Source organism: Charadrius vociferus, unplaced genomic scaffold (genome assembly GCF_000708025.1).
Source record: "Charadrius vociferus isolate BGI_N301 unplaced genomic scaffold, ASM70802v2 scaffold39, whole genome shotgun sequence".
Taxonomy (NCBI): Eukaryota; Metazoa; Chordata; class Aves; order Charadriiformes; family Charadriidae; genus Charadrius; species Charadrius vociferus.
Genome location: NW_009650188.1, coordinates 130,836 through 154,182, shown reverse-complemented (window position 1 = coordinate 154,182; position 23,347 = coordinate 130,836). Strand labels below are relative to the sequence as shown.

Below are 23,347 nucleotides of genomic sequence, written 5' to 3'. Positions count from 1 at the left end.
GGACAGGGTTTTTGGGTTGGTAACTGAGCTAGTAGTGTCACATGGAACATGCTCCATTGTCTTTCACCTTTGATTGTTCCTGATACAGACATGCATATTAATGGATTACATGTAGGAAAACAGGGACATCTGACAACTAAGTACAGTAAAATTGGTGGTAACAATTCATGTCTGTGTTAAGTCACATTATTGTTCATAGTACCTGATAAAGCAGCGTATCCAACATACTGATGCTGAAAACCCTGCCAGCAGCAAAGGGCAGTCGAAACATAAATGCCAGATTAGATCCCTTCTCCCGTTCTTTCTGTTAGGGTATTAAAAAATAGAAAATATTTTTAGTGCTGGTTTTGGAAGGACTGTGATAAAAATATCAAATTGAGAGAGGTCAAAAGTGTAAAATCCCTTTATTCTGAATATAGTTTCTTTCTACAAATATGTAGCATCTTTGTTCAGTACTTACGGTGTTCAGGTTGAAAGATTTTGTTTAATGCATATGTTGTTTCAATCATCACATCTCAAATTGCAAGGGCATATTCTACCAGATCATTTTAAAAATGATTGAGGGATTTCAACTGTGCTTAGAGCAAAGCTCTTGTTATTCCTGCTCCAATTCCTTGGTGCTGACAGTGGACTCTCATTCAGGTCCAGAAAGTCTACTAGGAACAGGTACATGAAACATGAACAGAATCTGATGCAAAAGGAAAGAAATGGTATTTCAGTGAATGTGAGGATGTGAGACAAGATCGGACATGCACTGAGGTAGAAACTTCTTGCTATGATGCTTCTGGGGAAGGGATGCAGAAAAGCAAACTACAGTTATGCCTTTTTCTTATCACATCTCACTTGCAGAGGAATCACACCACAATGTGCTTCCTATTCCTTCAGTTATCAGAGGGCAAAACTACAGGTTGGAAGTGATTTTGTTATTTTTTAAGAAGAGAGGAAATATCAAGCTCTCAGTTCAGACATGTCATGAAGAGGTGTTCTCAAAGTACAGAAATTTTACATGTCTTGGAATTGAGACACTTGCATCCACCACATATATGCTGTAGTACATGCTGGGGAAAGACTGGCTGGCAAGCAGCATGGCAGAAAAGACCCTGAGGGTCCTGGTGGACACCAAATTGAACGTGAGCCAGCAATGTGCCTTTGTGGAAACAAAGGCTAATGGTGTCCTGGGCCTCATTAGGAGGAGTGCTGCCAGCAGGTCGAGGAAGGTGATCCTTCCCCTCTACTCAGCACTAGTAAGGCCACACCTGGAGTGCTCGCCCAACTCTAGGCTCCCCATTACAAGGAGAACTGGAGCTACTGGAGGGAGTCCAGAAAAGCACCACTAAAGGTGATCAAGGGACTGGAGCATCTCTCCTATGAGGAAAGACAGAGAGAGAGCTGGGACTGTTTAGCCCAGAGAACAGTAGGCTCAGGGAGGATCTCATCAAGATGTATAAATATCTGAAGGGAGGATGTAGAGAAGATAGGGTCTTTTCAGTCATGCCTAGGGGACAGGACAAGAGGCAATGGGGACTATCTGAAACACAGTCGGTTCCTTCTGAATGCCAGGAAACACATTTTTACTGTGAGAGTGACTGAACACTGGCAGAGGTTGTCCAGGGAGGTTGTGGATGCTCCTTCTTAGGAGACAATTAAAAGCCCTCTGGACATTGTCACGGGCAACTGGCTCGAAGTGGTACTGCTTGAGCAGGGCCCTTAGGCAAGATGACCTCCAGAGGTTCCTTCCAAACCTAAGGATGCTCTGATTCTGTGATATGCAAATGAGCAGTCTGCACTCACCAATGGTTCTGTTGAAGAGCAGCATTCTAACCCTGTTTGTCTTTGATGGATAGTCTGGCTGTGCCTGTTGATTTCTGTGGCTTCGTATGAGTGGAGTTGAAAAAGATGTCACACAAAGAATTTCAAGTCCAGATAAAAATGTACAGCAAATAATTCTTAAAAATATGACATTAATCTGTCCTTTATAAAATGTCACCTCTGTCAATCTCTTCAGATTAAAGAGGGTTTGAAATTTTTAAGGAAATAGAATCATAAATCATAGAATGGTTAGAGTTGGAAGGGACCTTACAGATCATCTAGTTCCAACCCCCAAAACCATAATTATTATTTCAGGGTTTTTTTTTATTCCAAACATTCTCTATGTTCTGACCAAATACTACTGGCTTGTATTAGAGCTTCTTCTCCATGAGAAACACATACATACATATACACTCATGCTCTCTCTCACACACAAATGCACGCGCACGTGTGTGCTTTGATGGCTAAGCAGCAAAGAAGTGTTTCTAGCAACTTGTGTGCTTCTGAGAGTTGAAAAAGAAAGCAGTCTAACTGTACAAAGAATGCTTTTACCTAGATAAGCATACCATTGTGCTTACTGGTGTAAGCCACAGAAACAAGAACTTATGTATTTCTTTTGTAGTGTGATCTCATATATTCGAGTGCTTTTTTTTTGCAGTGCAGTCAGACAAAGTAGAAGATATTTTCCTTCAATTGCTATTGCAAATGAAAACTTGTCTGTGAATTATGGGAAAAGAAGTAAGATTCGTTTTACAAAAAATACTTCAAAATTAAAGCTACATGCATATTATAACATACATTACATCAAATCCTTTTAGATTCATGCCATAAAATATTTTATAGTGAACGAGCTGTGAAGTGACTATCCTCCTATCATGTGACTCAGGTGTTATGTTTATCCTTCCATCTGTTTAGAGAAATTTGCAGCAAATTCTGGGTTTGTGCCAAGAAAGGTGGGATAAAGCAAGAGATATTTGGAGAATAATTTGCTTCTATATCCAAAATTCTGAAGCTAAACACAAGGCTGTGCGTATTTGTTTTATTTATTTATTTAAAAAGGGCTTAGAAATTTATTCTCCCCCCCCCCTTTTTTTTTGTTTATTTCTTATATTGTTTCCGTCTATCTCTTATTACAGGTTTGCTTCTTCTTTATTCTTGCTTAAAAGAGATTTGTGAGAAATACAATTCTTTCTTAGGCACTTTCCATTAAGTTCTGCTTTATTACTTGCAGACTTATTTGCTTCCCAGAGAATGCTGCAGATGTAGCAGCCAGAAATGTGCCAGAATGTCCCACCAGTTTTATTTCACAATAAGTGATGCTCAGCAGCTCCTTCTCTGACACTTTTTGGAATTAATGATGAAGGTGATATAACTACTTAAAGAAAATCATAGATCGTTTCTAGAAACATAAATAAATGATCATGGCATGAGAGCGTCCTGTAGAACTTCTGCTATATAGACGATGTTTTAAGACCCAGCTATTAACAGATGGGGATCTTTACTTCATCCTCAGTCTTCCTACGGTTGTGGCCTTGCTCAGTTCATGAATTACCGAATTTTTACTGCTTTCTTTCTAAGTAATAACAGGTGTACACTTGTGGTTTTGAGAAGTTCTTAGCATATGCTTCCTCCATATAGGCCATTTAAGTTAATTAACTATTTCCTTTTGGGTTTGCATATTGTCAGAATGCCAGAAAATATCTGCCCAGAAGGTTAAGTTCATAAGCTTTTTAGTTTATTTCCCTCTTTTCTACCTCAACTTATATTTGTACCAAATCCTTTTTAAGGTTCTTCGTCACGGTTTTATCTTTTTACTAATTCATTTATTTCTAAATAAATACCTATTACTCATAGCAGTTAATTCTATGATACCAATAACAAAGTACCAACCCCAAGTTAACCTGAAGCCCTGTTTTGGCCACTCTGTCAGAGGTTGAAAGAGATCTAGGGCCCATCGTGATTCAATATATTCTTCTCCGATACAGACAGTAATATGTGAACTGCCATGATAGGCTGTAACTGTTGTGTACAAACAACACAAAGGTGCTTTAATGAACATACATGGATGGGTGGGGGCAGGCGGCTAGGGGTCATGCAAGAACATATAAAGGTGACAGTGGCTTATTACAGGGAACAGTCAGTTCCCTGCACTGTTAGTTTTAGTAAACGTGAATTGTTACCCATGTCAGATATAAGACATCAGAAATCTGGGCATGGCAACCTCTTTACAGTCCTTTTCTTGATATAAGGGATTTTGGATTGATAACACTTCACCTCTGGAAGAGTTTACAATATTTTGGATTACGTGTTCTTGATTGCTTCTGTTCTACCTTTTTGGCAAGAACAGATTCATTTTCTGTTGTTGATCTGGAACAGCTTTCTAAAAACCTGCCAGTTCAACAGCCAAATGCATATGCTAATTATTTATATAGTTTCTGAATTGTAGCTGATGTAAATCATTAGAGAGTCATCTAAAATAAGACACCAATTAAAAGGTACCAATCTATTTTTTATAACCCAGATATCATTACTGCTTGCTATTACTTCATGCTACTTCAAATTTGATTAAAACTTGAACAATATTAAAAACAAACGAAGACAGCATGCCCTATCCTTAATTGAAGGTGAAAAAATGCAGCCTGGTTTTGGGACTATCACTGCAAATATACTGGGCTATCCCACTTTCACTTTAAGGGTGGTAAGGCACTGGAACAAGTTGCCCAGAGAGGTTGTTGAGGCCCCATCCCTGGAGGTGTTCAAGGCCAGGCTGGACGTGGCCTTGGGCAACCTGGTCTAGTGGGAGGTGTCCCTGCCCATGGCAGGGGGGGTGGAACTCGATGATCTTCAAGGGCCTTTCCAACCTAAACCATTCTATGATTCTATGTTCCCAGACAGATTTCTGCACGCCTAACATTTATGTGCTTATCCCTGTGGAAGATACAAAATCACAGTATTGGTTTGATTAAAAGATATAGGAGTTTGTACATATTTTAAAATGATTATTTAAAGGTTTAGAATTTTTATCTTTCAGTTAACATCTGTAATATTTACTTGGAAGGCAAAAAAAAATTAAAATTAATAGAAAACTAAAGTATGAATTTTATCCACGACATTCTAAACCCATTTCTTTCAAGAAAGCGAGTGGTTACCTCATTTTTTTCTTACCTAAGACAGAGAACATAAGTTTTAAATTTAGGCCATGAGTGTTTTGTTTTTCCTTTTCTCTGTTGTATAAGGGCCATTGCTTTCTCCTATGCCAGTGCTGACTTCAGATTTATTTATCTCTAAAATAAGGAAAGTTGCAGCTGCAACAGCAGATGGACTTCTGATTTGCATATCATTCTTCTGCACCCCATTAGGTTGAAAAGTCAATTTTGCATGTGTTTCAGTGTTACTTGAAGGCAACTTGCCTGACTTATTTATTCTTTCTGAAAATGACGTGCTTAAAGTAGACGTAACAATTAACTGTATAATTGATTGCATTAGGTAATTTTTACTTGCGTTTTTAATCGTCTTTCATTTTACATGGGGGAGTTTTGAAACATCAGATGAACTATACATCATGTGTAAAGTGCTCCCTGCAAACACTAAGATGAAATGAGTGGGAAATATCAACAGCAGGCAACTTTCAACAGCAATGAAGAAAATGTTCTTTCTTGAAGACAATTTATCTACCTCTATTTCAGCATAGCATAGCTTGGTTAGGAAGTTAAGTGCTCACCTTACAACCTATATTCACAACTTTACTTTCACACAATAAATTAATAAAGATAGGGAAGAAGTTATAATATTTCTAATGATTTCCAGAACCTTTGCTGGAAAAATGAAGGAGCCTATGTAAAGCAAGAAAGACAACAGAGATAAAAATCCTGGTTTCACTGCATTGAAGTAGACAAGCTACAGCCCACAGAGTATTCCAGAAGCAACTGTAGACACCACATACCAGGAAAGCTGTTCTTATTCTTACCTCTCCTTATCTCTACACTGTATGGATTAAGGGACTATGCTTTAAAAAAAAAAAAAAAAAAAAAAACACACACAAAAACGCTGCTGGTTATAGTACATCAAGGAACTAAGTTAGGTTGGAACATAGTCTTGATGGCACTACCCAGCTGCTGGCACTTGCTGCCCTGAATAAAATGGCAATGCATGATTCCAGCCAGTTCCAGCTTATTCTTCCTGAAGTTACCAATGAGGGAGGGAGTGCTAAAATGGAGGAACCATGCATGCAAACCTTAATGGATAGTGGGAGTGGCATAACTGAAATGAAGATGTGCCTCCCACTGCAAACTGTCCCTCTCTTTGTGTAACAAATTTTGTCTGGCTTCCTCACAGCTCTCCATTTTATGAGTTTATCAGAATACCACCTAAATAAGATTAGGCCTTTGTTCTATTTCAGGCAAAGGCCAACAAATCACAAAAGATCACCCAGGTATTCACATCTTGTGGTCAAAATGTAAGCATGATAATCAACTGAGTAAAAGATTGACTTCTAATGCAAATCCTACCCCGTCTAGATGGGCTGAATTTTCGAAGAATTGATTCTTATGTAAGAAACTGGGAGATGGCCTGTGAAGATAAGTTTATATGAAAAAGCTGTTTTCCATTAAATATATGTTACAATTAACTGTGTGAACATTATACAGTAAATAGTGAAATATCTGAAATTCCAAAAATCTAAGAAATTTACTCTACAGGTAGGAAATTGAAATTATATGCTAATTCTGTGTAATGATAATGATTTTAGCATGAATTCAAATTTACTAAGATATCTAAGATATCTAAGATATCTGAGGTGAAAAGATTTGAAGGCTACACGAGAGAACCTAGCAATATCTAGATTGATAGCAAGGGGAAAAAGAGATGAGTGGAGTGAAAGATCTCTGTTCTTGAAGAGTGGCATAGTGATATTGTTTGTCTTACTGTCATAAACTCGGAAAATGGCCTGAAAGGTCACAAAGGTGATACTGTAAGTTCTGTGGACTGCAGAGGTAGTTGGGTCAGATCACCGATGAAGATGTCTGGAAAAGGAGATTGTCCTTGAATTTGCCAAGTTAAACAGATGCACAATGTTACATCATATGCTCCATCTAATGTTTTAGCAATGGTATTTTGGACAAGCAAATTAAATTAAACTTATCTCCATATAGCCTCCCTGTTTCACAGCTTGAAAATGTCAACATGTACACTAGACTAGAAACAGAATATGAAGGTTTTATCCAGCATTTAAGTAGTGTTACTATCCTTATTGACACTAGGACTGCCCCTTAACAGAGAACAATTGCTGTTATCATAGAATCATAGAATGGTTTAGGTTGGAAGGGACCCTTAAAGACCATCTAGTTCCACCCCCCCTGCCATGGGCAGGGACACCTCCCACTAGACCAGGTTGCTCAAAGCCCCATCCAACCTGGCCTTGAACACTTCCAGGGATGGGGCATCCACAACTTCCCTGGGCAACCTGTTCCAGTGCCTCAGCATCCCCACAGTAAAGAATTTCTTCCTAATATTTATTCTAAATCTACCCTCTTTCAGTTTAAGGCTATAACCCCTTGTCCTATCACTATGCACCCTAATAGAGTCCCTCCCCATCTTTCCTGTAGGCCCCCTTTAAGCACTGAAAGGCTGCTGTAAGGCCTCCCTGGAGCCTTCTCTTCTCCAGGCTGAACAACCCCAACTCTCTCAGCCTGTCTTTGTAGGAAAGGTGTTCCAGCCCTCTGTTCTCAAACTGTCACAGTAATGCAAATACCCCATACAGATATATGGAATACCCCATGGAATATAGAATATGTAATTATAATGCCCATGTAGAATATATAGTGCCTTTAAAGTGAATTGGAACAAAAGATGCATTATAATAAAAGCTGTATATGTTTCGAATGTTTCGTCAACTAAAATATTTTCCACATTAATTGCCTGTGGTAGCTTCTTGGAAAACCATATTAACTCTCAATATTCAGTTATCCAAAAATACTCAATTTTCCTTGAGCAAATTTATGTCTGTGTCTCTCCAGAAGGTTGGTGGATTAGTATTATATTGTAAAGTGATGGAACTCAAATCTAACTTCATTCTTAAATGAGGGTAGATTTTGGGGAAAAAAAAAATCTTTTATATTAGCTCTGCAACCATGAAATCATTTCACTGTTTCCCCTTGTTTTGAAAGAGTTGTTACAAAATCAGAAAAAGTGTTAAAATTATAACATTTAAATTGGGAGTGGAGGGAGGCAAATCTCCTTACCTTTTCTAATTTGGATAGAGCAAGAGAATAGCAGTCTTTGGCTCTGAACTGCATGAATCTCATATTGGCTGGGTGAGTTAGTTCTGTAATAATGCTTAGGCTTGAGAACAACCTGTATTTTAAAAGAATGTAACAGTTATACCTCTAATTATAACAATTCACAAATGTAAGGCTCTACATAACGCTATAGCTTGTGCTTATGTCCATGTTTTTAACAAAGTGCCTGAAACCTGTGGTGGTTTGGGGCACAATGGAATGCTGCTATAACAGCAGAGGAAACTACAAAACATTCTCTGCAGAATTCACAAAGCAGAAAACTTGCATTCTAAGGTTGAGCTTATAAAGCATTTTAATGTTAGAAAGGAACAACTTAATTTCGTTAACAGAGATTTTCTTTAATAATTTCTAAAATGACACAAATCTGTAGGAGACAACAAAAAATGCAAAACTGTATAGCCTGCACTTAGTATCTGGTTGCGTGTAAACCACCATTTCATTAAAACTGGCTTAAGTACTTTTTCCATTTGATCTTTTTTTTTTTTTTTCAGTTGTGTTTGTATGCTCTGTGTCCACAGACTGAATAACAAAGATGAAAATTGACACTTCTTGGGAGCTGTGGAGAAAGTCATAGAATTTTATGCTTATGTATACTTATGCTTTCACTTTGAAATATTTACATATACAAAATATTTATAAGATAACACTAATTCAGGCTTCCAATAACAAAAAACAGTGAAGAATGTGAATGACACAAATTTTCATGACACAGACTAAAGAGCCCCTCCCCAGCCCTCAGGGCTCTGAGAACTAGAAAGAAATTTGTAGTTTATACTATGCAAATACTAAACAACTTGGAATAGAACTCAGTTTATTATTTATTTATTCTACAGATTAGTGTCAGAAAATGAGATGTGTGTTTTTAATATGTTCTGCTGATCCTGAAAGTACTTATCTATATGTGACAATAGATAATGGTAGTACTAATGGTACTTGGAAAACTGGGTGAGAATATGAATCACTTAACAATGACCATTTTTGGGTGCACTGTAGTTTGAAAGGCATTGTGCACGCTCAGGAATTTCTGTACTTTTTTAGCTCTTACAGTCTGACTTTGTACCAAAGTCTGAGTGTTGCAGTATTGTTACACAAAGTCTGCTTATGTCCTACTAAAGATTAAGTACTTGGGGAACGGAGTCTACATACATAGATTAAATACATGATGACCACACCCTTGAGATGCAGCTGTGGTACATCTTCACTTGTATGCTGTGTGTTATAAAAACCTGTGAAGTGCTCATGGAAATAAAAAAAAAAAAAATCCTGATAATATCACGCTTGTAGGTATGAACTTGTACTTATTAAGTAGCTTAATAAATATGTTAAAGTTCTGAGGAAGGAGAATAAATTTCCTCTGCATTAACTGCGTATCACATAGAATAGAATTACTTAAGCTTCTGCTGGCTGGAAATTTTCTTGTATTGCTCTGTTAAAGGACAAGAATTCATATTTGAGCACTAATAATATAACATTCAGAACTAAGAGTAACAGAAAATTAAAAGCTGATCTAATGATAAAATAAAAACAACTTAAAGAAAAAATGCAAGTTAGTACGTTTCTGTTAAAGATGGGTTTAGTTTATCACCAGGATATGAAAACTGATTTATATTAGGATACCAGTTTCAAACCTGCTATTGTTAAAATTCATATTTTACTAATAAGTGCCTTTTAATGGAATTAGGGGAAATGACTTTCCATGGTAGTTCGGGCCAGATTGCCTCTTGTCCTGGGCATGAGGCACACTGCCCGCAAGCTTTCAGCACCAGAGCAGGCTACTTCTGTGCAGAGATCCCTCTTTTCTATACCATTCTGGTAAAAAATGACTGGATGGGGCAGAGAAACCCCTAATCATCCTGATGGAAGACATAGGTTGCTCTTGAACTTGTATTTGGGAATCAGAAAAACAAGAGATACATTTAATTCTTTCCTGAACCAAAAAGATAAACCAAGAAAACAACATAATGCCATCATAACACCTCATTTGGTTTATCTATAAATCGGTGCTGACTGCTAGATACCAGCCAAACTGCTGACTTGCTAGGTGTACTGCTGTCAGTAGGCTTCTGGCAGTATTTGAAACATAGCCTTCAAGAAGTTAGCTAACAAAAACTTAAATACAGGGCTTCCCAAACACCAACGTTTAAACCCGTTAATTCATAGAAAGCAAGAGTAAATAGAAACACTCCTAGTACAGACCTACTGCCTGAGGAAACCCCTTATTTTTCTGAGGTGGACTTATAACTGTCAATAGGGACAATTGTTGGCTTCGTATTTCATATTGAAAAGTGAAAAGCATCTCTAGGACACAGTCCAAAACTAGTAATTTCTCCCTGTACTTTTAAACTATGCTAACTTGTTCTTTCCCATCCAAAGGATTAAAGATTTCCTTTCTTAGTCAGTGTGACCATTTGAGTCATGCTTCTTTCTTTTTAACTATAATTAAATCAGATAAGCTAGTGTTGTGTCACAGTTTTAATTGGTATGGAACTGTTAAAGGTGTTAATAACCCTGTCATTATAAACAATGCACCTGCCTTCTAAGGTGTAGGGGGGACACGCTCTTCTGGCAAAGCAAGATTATTAATTTATGTAAATTGGGGAATAATGTCAGAACAGGTATATGAGAACCAAAGGCCAAAGTACTGCAGCACACTTGCATCACTTTTTCAGGCCTGTCCACAACCCTTAATGAGGTCAGCTGATCTGAGTCAATCAAATCAGTGAGGTTTAGATTAGCCTGTATCTTATGAATGGTAGACTTAAATGGAATCTTCACTGATGTGATATCTTTGAGAACAGCATATATTAGCAAGACTCCAGCTGTTCAAAATCCTTCTTTAACACTACACTTTGTGTTAAGTGCTGCTGTTCTCCACCATGTCCAGCCTCTTCTTCATTAGTTTCTGATATTAGTAGCCATTATTAAGTAATGAAAAACCTTTAAAGACATTTTTAAAGTTAATTTACAACACTGTTTACCTTGGTGCAATGAAAGCAGTTGATTCTGTAGAACAAGAAAATGCCACTATGTTATGCCTTTTCCCAAAGCTTACTTATTTCTACAACTTTACATAATACAAAAATGAAGTGAAATTATTGTACATGTTCTAGGGAAAAAATATTAGAAAAAAATACACAATACACTACTTGCGAAAGTTTAAAAAGTTTTCTGAAAAAAGTATTGTTAAGTTTTAAACCGAGACATTTATTCTGATTTCTTTTGATATTTGTAAAAAGTACCATGCCTTAAAATTATACTGAACCAGATGTAAGGTTCATACATGAGTTAAAGCTGCCACCTAGTTGTAAGCATTGTGCAAGACAACTGAATCATTATATAGTAAGTTCTAGTTGGATATCTATGGTACGTAGTGCACTACTATGTTGTTGGGGGTTTTTTTTTAGTATTTTACAAAGTAGAACACAACTACAGGAAAAATCAATTAGTACTTTCTAAGTTAGGGTGGTTTTTTTAATTTAATTTTTCTGTTTTATATTTGGGGGTAAAATGCATTTCTGAAAAATTTAAGTGATGTATGGCAAAACTTCAGTGAGATACCCTAACACAATATGATTAAGAGTAGACTTGAATGATGCACAGATTAAAGGCAATTATAGATTCTAAATTAAATTAGGTGTAACTATGAAACACACACTCCTGTGCTAGCATTGGGTACAAATTCAAAAATTTAAAGTTAAAAAAAGACAGAACTAAAATTTCTTGTGCAACACAGATTTTGCTTCTTTTGAGCACATACAGAAATGCTAACAGCTTTTTACTGCATTCACACACAAAGTTGTATTAAAAAAAAAAATCTCAATTGAAATACTTGTGTTCTAATGAGATTGGTTTTCTGAAAAATGGGCAGATTCAAAAAGCTGTTGCTATGCGCCTCTCTGGTCTTATGTGGAAGGCTTGACACAGAAAAGGTCAGCAATATTGAATGATACTGAATTCTCTACGGAAGGACTTAATTTTGTCCAGGTCTTATTAGAATGAACAACAGGAAGAGCAAGGCTTAAGCCCTAAATCAGGGAGGCAATTCATACTTAACTGTGTAGTGTGTTTTGTTTTGTGTGTGGGTTTTTTGTTGTTTTCTTTTGTTTTAAGCAAGTAAGATTTTTTTTCACAGTTTAAAGGGACATGTATCTTTTGGTACTTGTTGAATAACACAAAGTGAGGCTTTAATCAGAAGAGGTTCTTAAATGAACAGGAAATCTCAGTGACTTTAGCTCTTTATCACAGCACCACTTTCTCAGCCTCTTTACTACACTGACCATTTTTTCACTCTGTATTCAGTTATTCTTTCATGACTCTTAGTATGTTGTTGTCATATGTAATGTTGCATATGTGTGCCTGAAAACCTAATTTTTGTTCAAGACTAAATCTTCAAAATGTGAACACTTACTATTAACTTCACAGAAGGATCCACTTTTCCTACTGGCTTTAGCATTATTGTGAAAGACCGCTGCACTGAGGAAAAAATTCTTTTCTCAACTATCTTTGGTCCCAAGTCTTCAAGAGAAGCTTTCTGCTTCTTCCTGCAAACCTGAGAGTTGTCTTCTAAAATGATCATCCAGTTTTAGCATGCATAGAATTTCATCTGAGATTTCAGGAGAAGATCTCAGGATTCTGAGTGTATCGCTAAGCAGGGTGGGAAAAAGTTTTCCCATGTAAGACACAAATTCATATAAGGGAAAACTTAAGTAGAAGAAAGAAAAAAATATTATCTGAGTACAAAAGGCTCTAAGTATTTCACAATTAATGAGGATGTATAGATAGATTGCAAATATGCCTTACCTAAAGAGCGTTTGAACATTTACAATAGTCTTAGCATCTGCCATGTAGTCTTCCTCAGCACTCATTGTACTTTCTTTGTCCACCACCACCATATTAGCTGCAAAGGTGACCCCACATCTTAATAAGTCATCTAGGCTTTTGTGAAGAGAAAGAGGGAGAAAGAAACAAGCAACTTAAAAATGGAACACTTAAAAGATTAGGAATGCTTGGAATTTGCAGATCACAGGGTGAGGTGCTGGTTCCCTTCATCTCTACATACATATCAATAACTTCCAATATAATCTATATCAAATTTATCATGTCAATGACTTGAGAGAAGAGAATATGAATAATTATTTTCCTCGAAGTCATACAGAATGCGCTTCAGTAGGTTGTTACAGTCCCTCTTCTTTTGCTAAAATGATAAATTTATTTCAACTTTTTAAAATAAGCCTTTAACAGTTACTTGGAAAGACAGTATGTCCTTACACGCTGCAACAACTTGCTTCATTGCAGTTACTTTTGACAGCAAACAGACCCAAACAAATGCTTTGGGTTGCTCTTTCCCACAATTATATTTGAGTTTCAAAATGCTGATAAATGTTTTACCAGGACATCTAATATATTACTTTTTTAGGTCGATCTACGAGTTGGAATGTTGTCATGATGCTTTTAGGAGCAGCTGTACAGCAGTAAAATTTTGCACTCTGCTGGACAATATTTTCTGTGAAGCCTGACCATAGAAAACACTCTGAGTTACAGTTCTCATCATGCCTCTTATAGCTTAGTTTCCAAAATGAAGCATGTATCAGTTATTTTAACAATATTTTCCATAGAAACCAAGCACTTTTGAAAAGTTTAGAAAGGACTTTTCTGTAACGATAAAGACTGCTAGGAACCTACCAATTTTTCAGTAAAAATAAGAAGAAAGGGTGAATTTGATGGTTTCCAAAGGAAATTGGAAAACTAAATTTTTGCATCATTCTGTTTACTTCCAAAGTGGAAAGATATTTTGTCATTATAATTGCTTCTCATTTGGCAAACTATAATATTAATGAAGTCTTAATTGTCCTGACACAGTTTTTCTTTTCAGTAATGATCTTCTTACATTCCTGTGTTGACGTAACCTATTATAAATCCTTTTGGAAATTTTGGGTAAGGAAAACTCTACAAATTTGTTGCATTTATTTTACATATTATGCATATTCTTCCAAAACAAATGCATTACATAATTATTTTTGATACTGTGCAATATCACTGATGGTTGACTACAACAAAAGAAAGGCTGTACTTTACATGTTCTATACTAGCAATTTCAGTGCCCAACTAGAACTCTGAGCTTTCTCTGAATAATTAGTATTTCTGGTTTTTCCGTCTTTCAGCTGATCCTTGAAAATAACAGCATATTCTGAAGTACTCAGATTTTCTGCATTTCAATATTTCACAAGCTTAACAGCTATTCTTATTTTAGCAGTTACATACAGCTAATTTGTGGAGAACTTAAAAGTACTAATTTAGAAGTATCATAATTCTAAATCTCAGGTACCTCTAGATACAGGTTTCTTAATACTGAATAGATTTCTACGCAACTGTGAAACCTGTTCAGTTACAGATCATTTATACCTGAAGCCTGTAGAACAGATAGCTACTACCTGATGACATATTTTGATGAAGTTCATCCCAGCTATGAGTTTTGGTAAAGCTATTTTTCTGCAGGCCATCCAATTCTAACAAAAAAGAGTGATAAATGACAGTAATTCCTTTAGTGTTTTTCTCTCCAAGATGATGATATTTCATGCTAAATGACCAAATGACAAATATGTTAGATAATTAAAGGTAGTATGTGGCACTTTGGGAATTAATTCTAAACCCATTAGATAAGAAAGGAAACTTTGCATATTTTATATTGTAATTCTTAGCTAAAGATGATCAACTTCTATTAATTGTACATGATTTAAAAACATGTTTAGGAAAACACAAGGAATAAGTATGAACTATATTTTAAAAACTATTGTTTTAAGTGATTGGTTATTGTACCAGGAATTAAAGCAATTGCATTGTCATAAAAGATGCAAAAGTTCATGCTAGTATTACTGTAAACTGTAGAATTCTGTATAATCACTTATTTCAAAGACTACACACTTCATTTTTTTATGCACTGAGTTCTAAAAACAACAGAACACCTTTAGGGAGGGATTTGGTGATTTCCTTTTTGAAATAAACTCAGTAAATTTAATTGACGTTTAATTTTCCATGTTAATAAAAACAGGTTAACATCTTTGGGTTATTAATCACTTTGGACACTTTGAGTCAGTTCAATTATTCTGTTGGTATGAGTTCTTTTTATAGTTGTTGTGGAATTAAGAGCTAAGAAAGCAGTAGATATTAACAACTTGAGGAAATTTTTTGGTCTAGAGGAAGAAATGTAGAAAGTGAAAAACATTTCTGTAGTTTCTTTGCAAATCTCTCAATGACTATGGGATCGCCAAGGTAAATCTGTTACTGTATCACTATTTTAAGTAGTTTTAAAGCCCTTGTTACAACAGGTTGAGATGGAGAAACATTGACTCTCCAGAATTCTCATTGAAAAACTGGATTCTGTTAATTCAAGGCAGCAAATAAGCTTTTTGATTTCTACCGGGGGAATGAGTATCATGGACTTGTAGCCCCAACTCAATTTAGCTATATAGTGAAGCAAACCAATTTCTTTTTTAAATTGACACTCTACACACAGGAGTTTACTAAAATGCTAATGAACCCTTGCTCTTCTCTTGGTTCTGTCTGATTTTTATGCTATATCTGTGTTCCTAAGCCAAGATATGCAACTATATATTAGCCGAGGTGAAAGGAGAAATGTAGGAGTAGGTGATATTTTAAGTAGCAGAAGATTCAAGACTGTCTACATTCTGCAGCTACCTTTACAAAACCCTGGTCAGTAAACCCAAACAAATTATAACTAAGTATAGCATGACACTAGAATCAGGACTATAATCTGGCAATTTGTAGAAAAATATTAATGCATCTAAATAAATGTTAACCTTATGTTTTTGAAGTTAATAACTTGTGTTCCCTGTCACACTTTTCACTAATGATATCCTTTAAAAAACAGAAATTTGAAATCCCAAATTATAGCACAGACACAAACCATGCATGCAATAAAATCATCTTCAAATACAACACACACTTAAACATGCAATGACGATACACACAACAAACCACTGAGCACTACAATGTTAAGTTTTCTAACAGTTATTTCACCTACTTGTCGATAGAGCCCACCATGTAGTAAACCATTGGAAACCAACAGATTGCATCCAGAAAATGCATATCTGGCCTAAGCAGCAGATGGGATTACAAAATGAAACACAATATCACAACAGCAGCATCTCTTCCAAAATATTTCAACAAACTGGTAGCTTTTTAAAAAAAAAAACTTTTTTAAACTTTGGCAGTATAATATCATTTTAAACATGTAATAGGTTTGCAAAAAGCTGTGAATCAACTGTTTGCTGTGATCATAAAGAATGATCAGAATTAACATGCTTATATTAATAAATGCACCTCTTAAATCAGAAATTTTATGGCACAGTACAATTCCAAATATAAGTATAAATGACTGATGTCAATGACACAATACCAAGTTATACTCCAAAGCATGACTAAGGAGTACTTAAACAGTGAGAATTTTTAATTAAAACGTGAAGTGAAACCAAATAATCATTTGGTTTTTGTGCAAATAGCTCCATTCAAGTCAATGAGACAGTATTAGATGAAACCTTACTTTTAAAATGTAACGTGAAAACTAAGATACTGTATTTTACAGTATTGTTTCTTTAATAATAAATTTTACTGCTTCTTATGACATACCAAGAAACATTGGAAATCTTAAAACATGTGATGTATAGATATCAGAATAAGCATACCGTAATAAGTTGCCTTGATAAATAAAGGAAATAGGAATATAACAACAAGACATAGATATGTTCATCATTCCTAAGTCTAATGAAGTAAATTACAAAATTCCAGTTGACTTGAATGGTAGCCAGGATTCCATGTCATGCATGTATGAAAAGTATGTTGGCTTTTCAGCTAGCTTCTACAGTCACATGAATGCTGGCCTTTCAGAGGGGACACTCCATATGCTGTGTAGAGAGAGATAACACTAAGGGTATTAGTTTAATTAGCAACATAGCTTTTACTTTATGCTAATAAAAAGTGGTTTTAGCCGTAAAATGTCACAATAGCATTGAAGTATGTGAACTCAGGCACTGTGCTGGAAAAGACAACAAACACTAGAGGGCACTGTATGCTCACAGCTTTAATCTTAAGAAAGTCGCAAATCATAACTCCTTTAGCCTAATTTAGGCTTTTACCAATTTGCTTAATTCACTTTATGCCAGAATATGTGCACCAAAAAGCTTGTTTTGCAAACACAGGTGTATACAGCTTCACTAAAGAGCTATCTGAGGCAAAAGTGGGAAACTTCACAGAAGGCCTTTGTATAATAAATCGCTTAAACTAGAACATATATATGCAAAGGGAAGTGTCAGGCTGCAATCAGAACCTATAAGAAATTTCTGCTACTGTCGTTTCTTTGATTCACAGTTTGATCTAATTTTTTGTATATGGCTAATCTCCATTTTTGTGTCTTCCACATTGGGTTTTTAAGTAATTGTGCAGTACCGAAGTGTTGCAAAAAAAAAAAAAAAGTTTCTTTCATTCATTGTCAGATTATAAATGAATCAGTCTTGCCTGGGAAGAATTGGCCTGAAATTTTAAACAGCTAATGCAAGAAAGACTAACAATTCCAGCGATCTCCAGACAGATACAGTAGTAACAACAATTTTGCAGGTTTTAATTTTCTCCCATGACTTTATATAATCGTAGACAAAGTGTGGGGGGTGGGGGTGGGGAAGGGTGTCCTGCTGGCTTAAAGAACTGTTTATCATAGAGTCTAAAATTATTAAAAATACACCTAACTGGTCCAAACTACTAAGTGCCTTAAGTAGGTTAGTGTTGTCTGAAGTGCTGTCATGTAGCTGTGAAACTGTTTCACAGTTTGCTTTTTACAGTGTTTATGAAGTTATTTAATTTTAGTAGTATTATTCATATTACTTTGGCTATTTTTAAGAAATACTTAGCTGAAACATTGGCCATGAAGAATAAGGACATTTAATTTCACTATGGCCATTTACAGTCAGTAACAAGTAATTTTGTGTACGACAGTGAACATAGGGTATTAATTTTGTCACCAATTTTTCTCAAAGATAAATGTGCCATAATGTTTTTGATTTTAAGTTGGCCATGTGAAGAGTGATCATCTATTGAAGTAATGGTAAAATGAGTTTAAAATGTATCACAAAAAAAAAAAAAAAAATCTACTTACGGATTATCCAGGAGTAATACAATGGGATTTAGTTCTTTCTTTGGTCGGTAATAAGCTCTGAGTGGAACAATAAAGTTATATAAGCCATTTCCAGCAGTTTCTGCTGCAACTATAATCAATTTATTTTTGAATCCATAGGCTTTGGCGTCTTCGTAGTAGTTATGTTGGCATCCCTAAAATCAAAATAAGAAACAAGTTCAGTGGATATGAATAAAGAGATTTAGCCGTGACATTAAAGGGTTTTACCATTAGAAATAGAAAATTGTATCAGATGACCTGATCAGACATAAACAAATGTTTGGTGATGAAAAGGATGAGAAAACATATTATAGCTCAGTAAGTGCTGAACAAACTCACCTCTAAGTAGAAACCAGAATTTAACCATGTTCATTTGCAAGAGACAAATGAGAATGCAGTTTTATCCAGTAACTCAAACTCCCTTTACCTTATCCAGTCTTAGACAACAGAAGGGTACTTTTTCATGCAGAAGGTGACAAAATGTGGGAGAGCTTCCGATATATGGAGAGTAAGGAGGGTAGCCTTTGGCATACCTAGGAGAACAGAACAAACATTTTTCAGTATAGCAAATTACTGAAACGCAGTTGACTATACAACTATTTTATGGGATGTTTATACTTATGTCTAAGTTTTGCAGTTATCTGTAGGCTAGCAGAGTCAAGTATATGAAATGAATTGTGTTTAATAAGGATCAAAGAATATATTTTATAGCTTCGACCAATTCAATACAATTTAGTGGAAGCTATCATGCTTTTGTGGACTAAAGGAATTTTGCTTGGGTTTTTTTTGCATAGGCATCTTTGGAAATGGGATGATGCATCATAGTGTGCCGTCCTAGTGTTTTGGTTTTGGTACTGGAAACTTCTACAGAAGGAAAAATAGGAAGGAAAGAAAATAGAAATAATTGTGGCACTTCTGCTCTTCTGTCTCCATCTTTCTTTCAAACACTTATCAAGAATGAGTGAGGTCACTATATTCACATACTCTCAACATGGTTGGAATAAATTTTAAATTACAAATCCTCTTGCTGATGAGATGAAATTTCTAACTGGCCTTAGTTTTTAATAAGAGGCCTTTTAAATCCTGGTATTTCAGTCTGCAGATTTAAGATGACTTGTATTATTTTTTTAATTCGAGCTTTATGATATTCCCTGGGGCTTCTCATGCTTGCTGCTGTTGGAGATGGGAAACTGTGACAGGTGAGCCACTAGCACAATTGTGTATTTCAGTTTTAATGTCCCTGTCAGTAATCCCAATAAACATAATTGCTTATCTGCATGGCAGTTACAGGATTCAATCTTCTGTTTTTATCTGAGTAATGCATCATTACTTTCAGGAACATGCTAACAAGCATTTTAAATTAGATGTAATAATTTTGTTTCATGCTGCTTTTTTTGTCACTCCTACATTTTGAAGACAGACACCTAGCTCCAGCGTTCAACAAGCCTGTTGAATGATCTGATTATCACTTCATTCTAAGGACAGAAGTACTTATCTGCTTACAAATTAGTTGAGTCCTGTCTTTATAACTACGGAATGTAAGAAAGACAGTCATAAAAAATACTATTAAAAAAATTGCAGTACGAAACTAGATCTTTATAACTGAATATGGAAAATCTCCAGCAAATGGAAGAGCTGATCTGGTGTTTTGTTTTGTTTTGTTTTTATTTCAGAATAGGCGTAACATCATTCTGCTTACAGACAGTAGCATTTCATAAAAGGGAACAATTCCATAATTGTCCTTTATGGGTCTTGCTTGCTACAACTGCTTGTATTGATCTGCATGTCAAAATATTATCCATGTCATTTACATAATATTAGCTTTTCAAATTATGTTGTTTATTTAATATTAAATATACATACTCTAAGCCTGCAGAGACTTCATCATCTGACGGGGTAGTTTCATCTTCTGACTGGTCACTTAGCAGGTCACATGTCTGAAGTGAGGATGAGTCTGCAACCTCCAAAACAGGTGCTATACTGGGCCGTCTGCCCTCTTTACCTCCCTCCGAAGGAAGAGACAGCGTAGGTCCGCTGGACGTTCGGCATCCTGTATCTTGTAAATCGATAGCCACTGTCCCTGAAGTAGCATTGGAAGCATTTTCTCAATGTAGTTGTCAAAACATTTGAATGAGATTCCCTTATTTAGTGGGGATTACCTGACTACGTGGCCAAAGACGGAAAGGAACACTATATTGATAGGTTTTATTACATTAAAATATAAAAAATATTTAAAATATGCATGAAGAACCCTTTTTCTTCAAAGTAGCACTTTTTCTGACCATTAATATATAATTTCTTATTAACTACCTTTTTAAAATCATACTCTATACAATTAATCCATATTTACATGCATCAATGACCTGTAGGGTTTTTATTGAGCAAGAGTGTTTTTTTTTAATTAAAGAAGCTTATGAAAAAACAACCAGTTATGTATGACAAAGAAATTACGCAGTTGTTTTGCTTTGCCTACATTTTATCATTACTTTTTTTATACAGCACTCTTAAGCTGTTCCATTCCGTATTGTTAAATAAAAGAAAAACTTAACCAAATTCCATTGGTTTGGGTTTTAGGGTGTTTGGGGTTTTTTTGAAAATACAAGGCCTAGTGTTTAATCTTTTTTCTTTCCACACACTATTATAATTTCTTATATATTAATTTAAATTACAATTTTAGGAATAAACTGTTAAAACCTGAAAAATGCATTATTCAATGAATAAGAATATGTTGTGAGGCTTTGTTTTTACTTACCCATGCTGGCTATTATACTGTGTACAGGTAACCTAGAAGCTCCATGATAAGATAACTTTGATTCATGGTTTTTTCTATGCTTTTCTTGCTTCTTAAAAGCAGAATTCTCTTCTTTGGTGATATTTATATAAAAGCATATATCTGTAGAGCTCATGATATACCGAGGACCTGGATTCAGCAAAATGTTTTTGTTATCTTCCTTTCTAACACCAATCAGACAGACTCCAAACCTTAATTAGAAAAGGAAAGGCATGGTTCATTTTGCATAGTCCCGTATATACTAGAATTTCCACTGTCAAAAATGAACCTCCAGTGTATTGTTATATTTTACAGATTATGAACATTTGCAGATTTTTGATGCCAAATATGTTTGAAAAATATTATCTCCTACATAGACCCCTTCTGATCAAGCAGGTTTTATGAGCTCATGGATCCCTAGGCATTTGAATCCAGCATTTTTCTTAATACCTATAATATTCTTCTAATACTGTTCTACTTGATTTTTTTGCTATCAGATGAATAGTCCCTTCTGGGAAAATGTTAGTAGAAGGATGGATATATAATACAAAAAAAGCAGTCATCGTGTTAAATTGTTCCATAATTCATATGTAATGGAAACCATTTTCAGAATTGATTTTTGCAATTCATTCCTAGAAATGGATTTGATTAGTTATGGAAAATAACGAATTAAAGCAAAAAAAAATAAAAATCTTTCTCTCACATATTAAGTATGAGAATAAACTCAGTGTTCAGGGTTTGATGTATGTTCATTTTGTTAAATATATACGAATATACATGATTTTTGTGCAGTTTGTACTTTCACCTCAGAGCAGCACTGAATAAGTGATGCATGATCTGGAACCTAAAGAAGATATGTTAGCATCTAAGAGAAAAAATATGGTTTTATTTTGAACAATCACCAGAATGTAGCATGTACCACCTTTAAATCAAACATTTTGCATAAAATGAACATGCCACAAATTAAAAAAATAAATACACTAACACCCTTCCACCCACCCTTTTCTAGATTGTTTTGGACATGGAAAGGGAGTGGTGTTCTCATAACCTCTCTAAGGTACTTTTTTTTTTTTTCGGGTTGTCAGGCTTATCCTATATATCCTTTACATTCTATTCTCTCTAGACTGACCTGGCCTATACAGAACCGACATAAGCTTTTATCTGACCAGCTGTAACTTACAGAAAAATATCCATGAAATGTATTAGTGACCAGATATTTAAACTCAGAAACAGCAATGCGAAATACTGCACCTTTGAATGCAGAGCTATGTTCAGGCAAAACAATTAATTATTTGTTTGACCTTTTAATTGTTGATAGGAAAATAAACATACTTTTTATGTGCATGGAAAGAAGCATATGTGAAGCTTTTCCCCTCGTACTCAGCAAAAAAAGTACTTTCTTCCAGGTTAATATGATACACTTCATTACCAGAGCATCTCCCATACATTTTCTGCCATTGTTCTGGTGATTGCTGACTCTCCCTGAAACATGTACAGATAAAGAGAATAATTTAAAACTTAATGTAAAATTCATATTGATCAGAACAGTATTTCATGGCAATAGAAATCACAAATGTTATTTAAAAGTTCCCATAGGCTAATCTGAAAGAAATATTTGAGATCAAAGCTTGGTAATACTGTAAGTACAGAGATTATTTTAATGAATTAAAGAGCATTTTCTGGTAAGTAATAGACATGTAAGATTATGTACTTTTATACCAGGATAGACACAGCTGAATTGCTTTAAATCCACACCATACTAAGTAGATTCACTGTAATTTAAAGATGACAGGTGAAATCAACAGCATGCTCATTCTGTTGATAAAGGCAGTCTCTTCAGATGCTCCATGGGGATTGGCTGGTTTCTGCTTGAAGTAGGTAAAGAATCATTAAAAATAACTTACGTAGGAAAGACCCATTTGGCTTTGGTTACTTTATCTATAAGGAAGATTTTTTTCTGCACTTGCTTATGGGTTATCTTCAGCATTTACCCTAGGGACATTTTTAGTTACTGTGCCTTTTACACTATGACAAGTATATACCTTTTTTTTCTCTAGTGGAAGAAAATAAATGATTACTTTAACCATATTACGCATATCATCCTTTACTATATGCACCTAACATTCTTTATCCAAAAGGACTGTTAGTGGAAATGTTCTAAACCTTAGCTAACACCAAAAGTTGCAGACTTGGGGCTTCTGTGAACTTATTACTTTATTAAGTTTCATGTGGAAACAAGATTCTGTCTGCAGATATAACGGGTATATATAGATACATACATATATATAT

The 23,347-nt window shown here is 35.2% G+C and overlaps 1 protein-coding gene across 1 annotated transcript in view; it reads right to left on the bottom strand.

Annotated features, from left to right (window-relative positions):
- Positions 1-23,347, bottom strand: part of KCNT2 (potassium channel, subfamily T, member 2) — a 154,793-nt gene that overhangs the window by 17,951 nt on the left and 113,495 nt on the right. The window contains exons 15-23 of the mRNA XM_009892872.1: positions 22,391-22,540; positions 21,041-21,270; positions 20,152-20,368; positions 18,716-18,821; positions 18,271-18,443; positions 16,147-16,218; positions 12,906-13,040; positions 8,049-8,160; positions 203-304 (exon numbers count right to left, since the gene is read on the bottom strand). Coding sequence (XP_009891174.1) covers positions 203-304; positions 8,049-8,160; positions 12,906-13,040; positions 16,147-16,218; positions 18,271-18,443; positions 18,716-18,821; positions 20,152-20,368; positions 21,041-21,270; positions 22,391-22,540 — 1,297 coding nt within the window. The remainder of the gene's footprint in view (positions 1-202; positions 305-8,048; positions 8,161-12,905; positions 13,041-16,146; positions 16,219-18,270; positions 18,444-18,715; positions 18,822-20,151; positions 20,369-21,040; positions 21,271-22,390; positions 22,541-23,347) is intronic.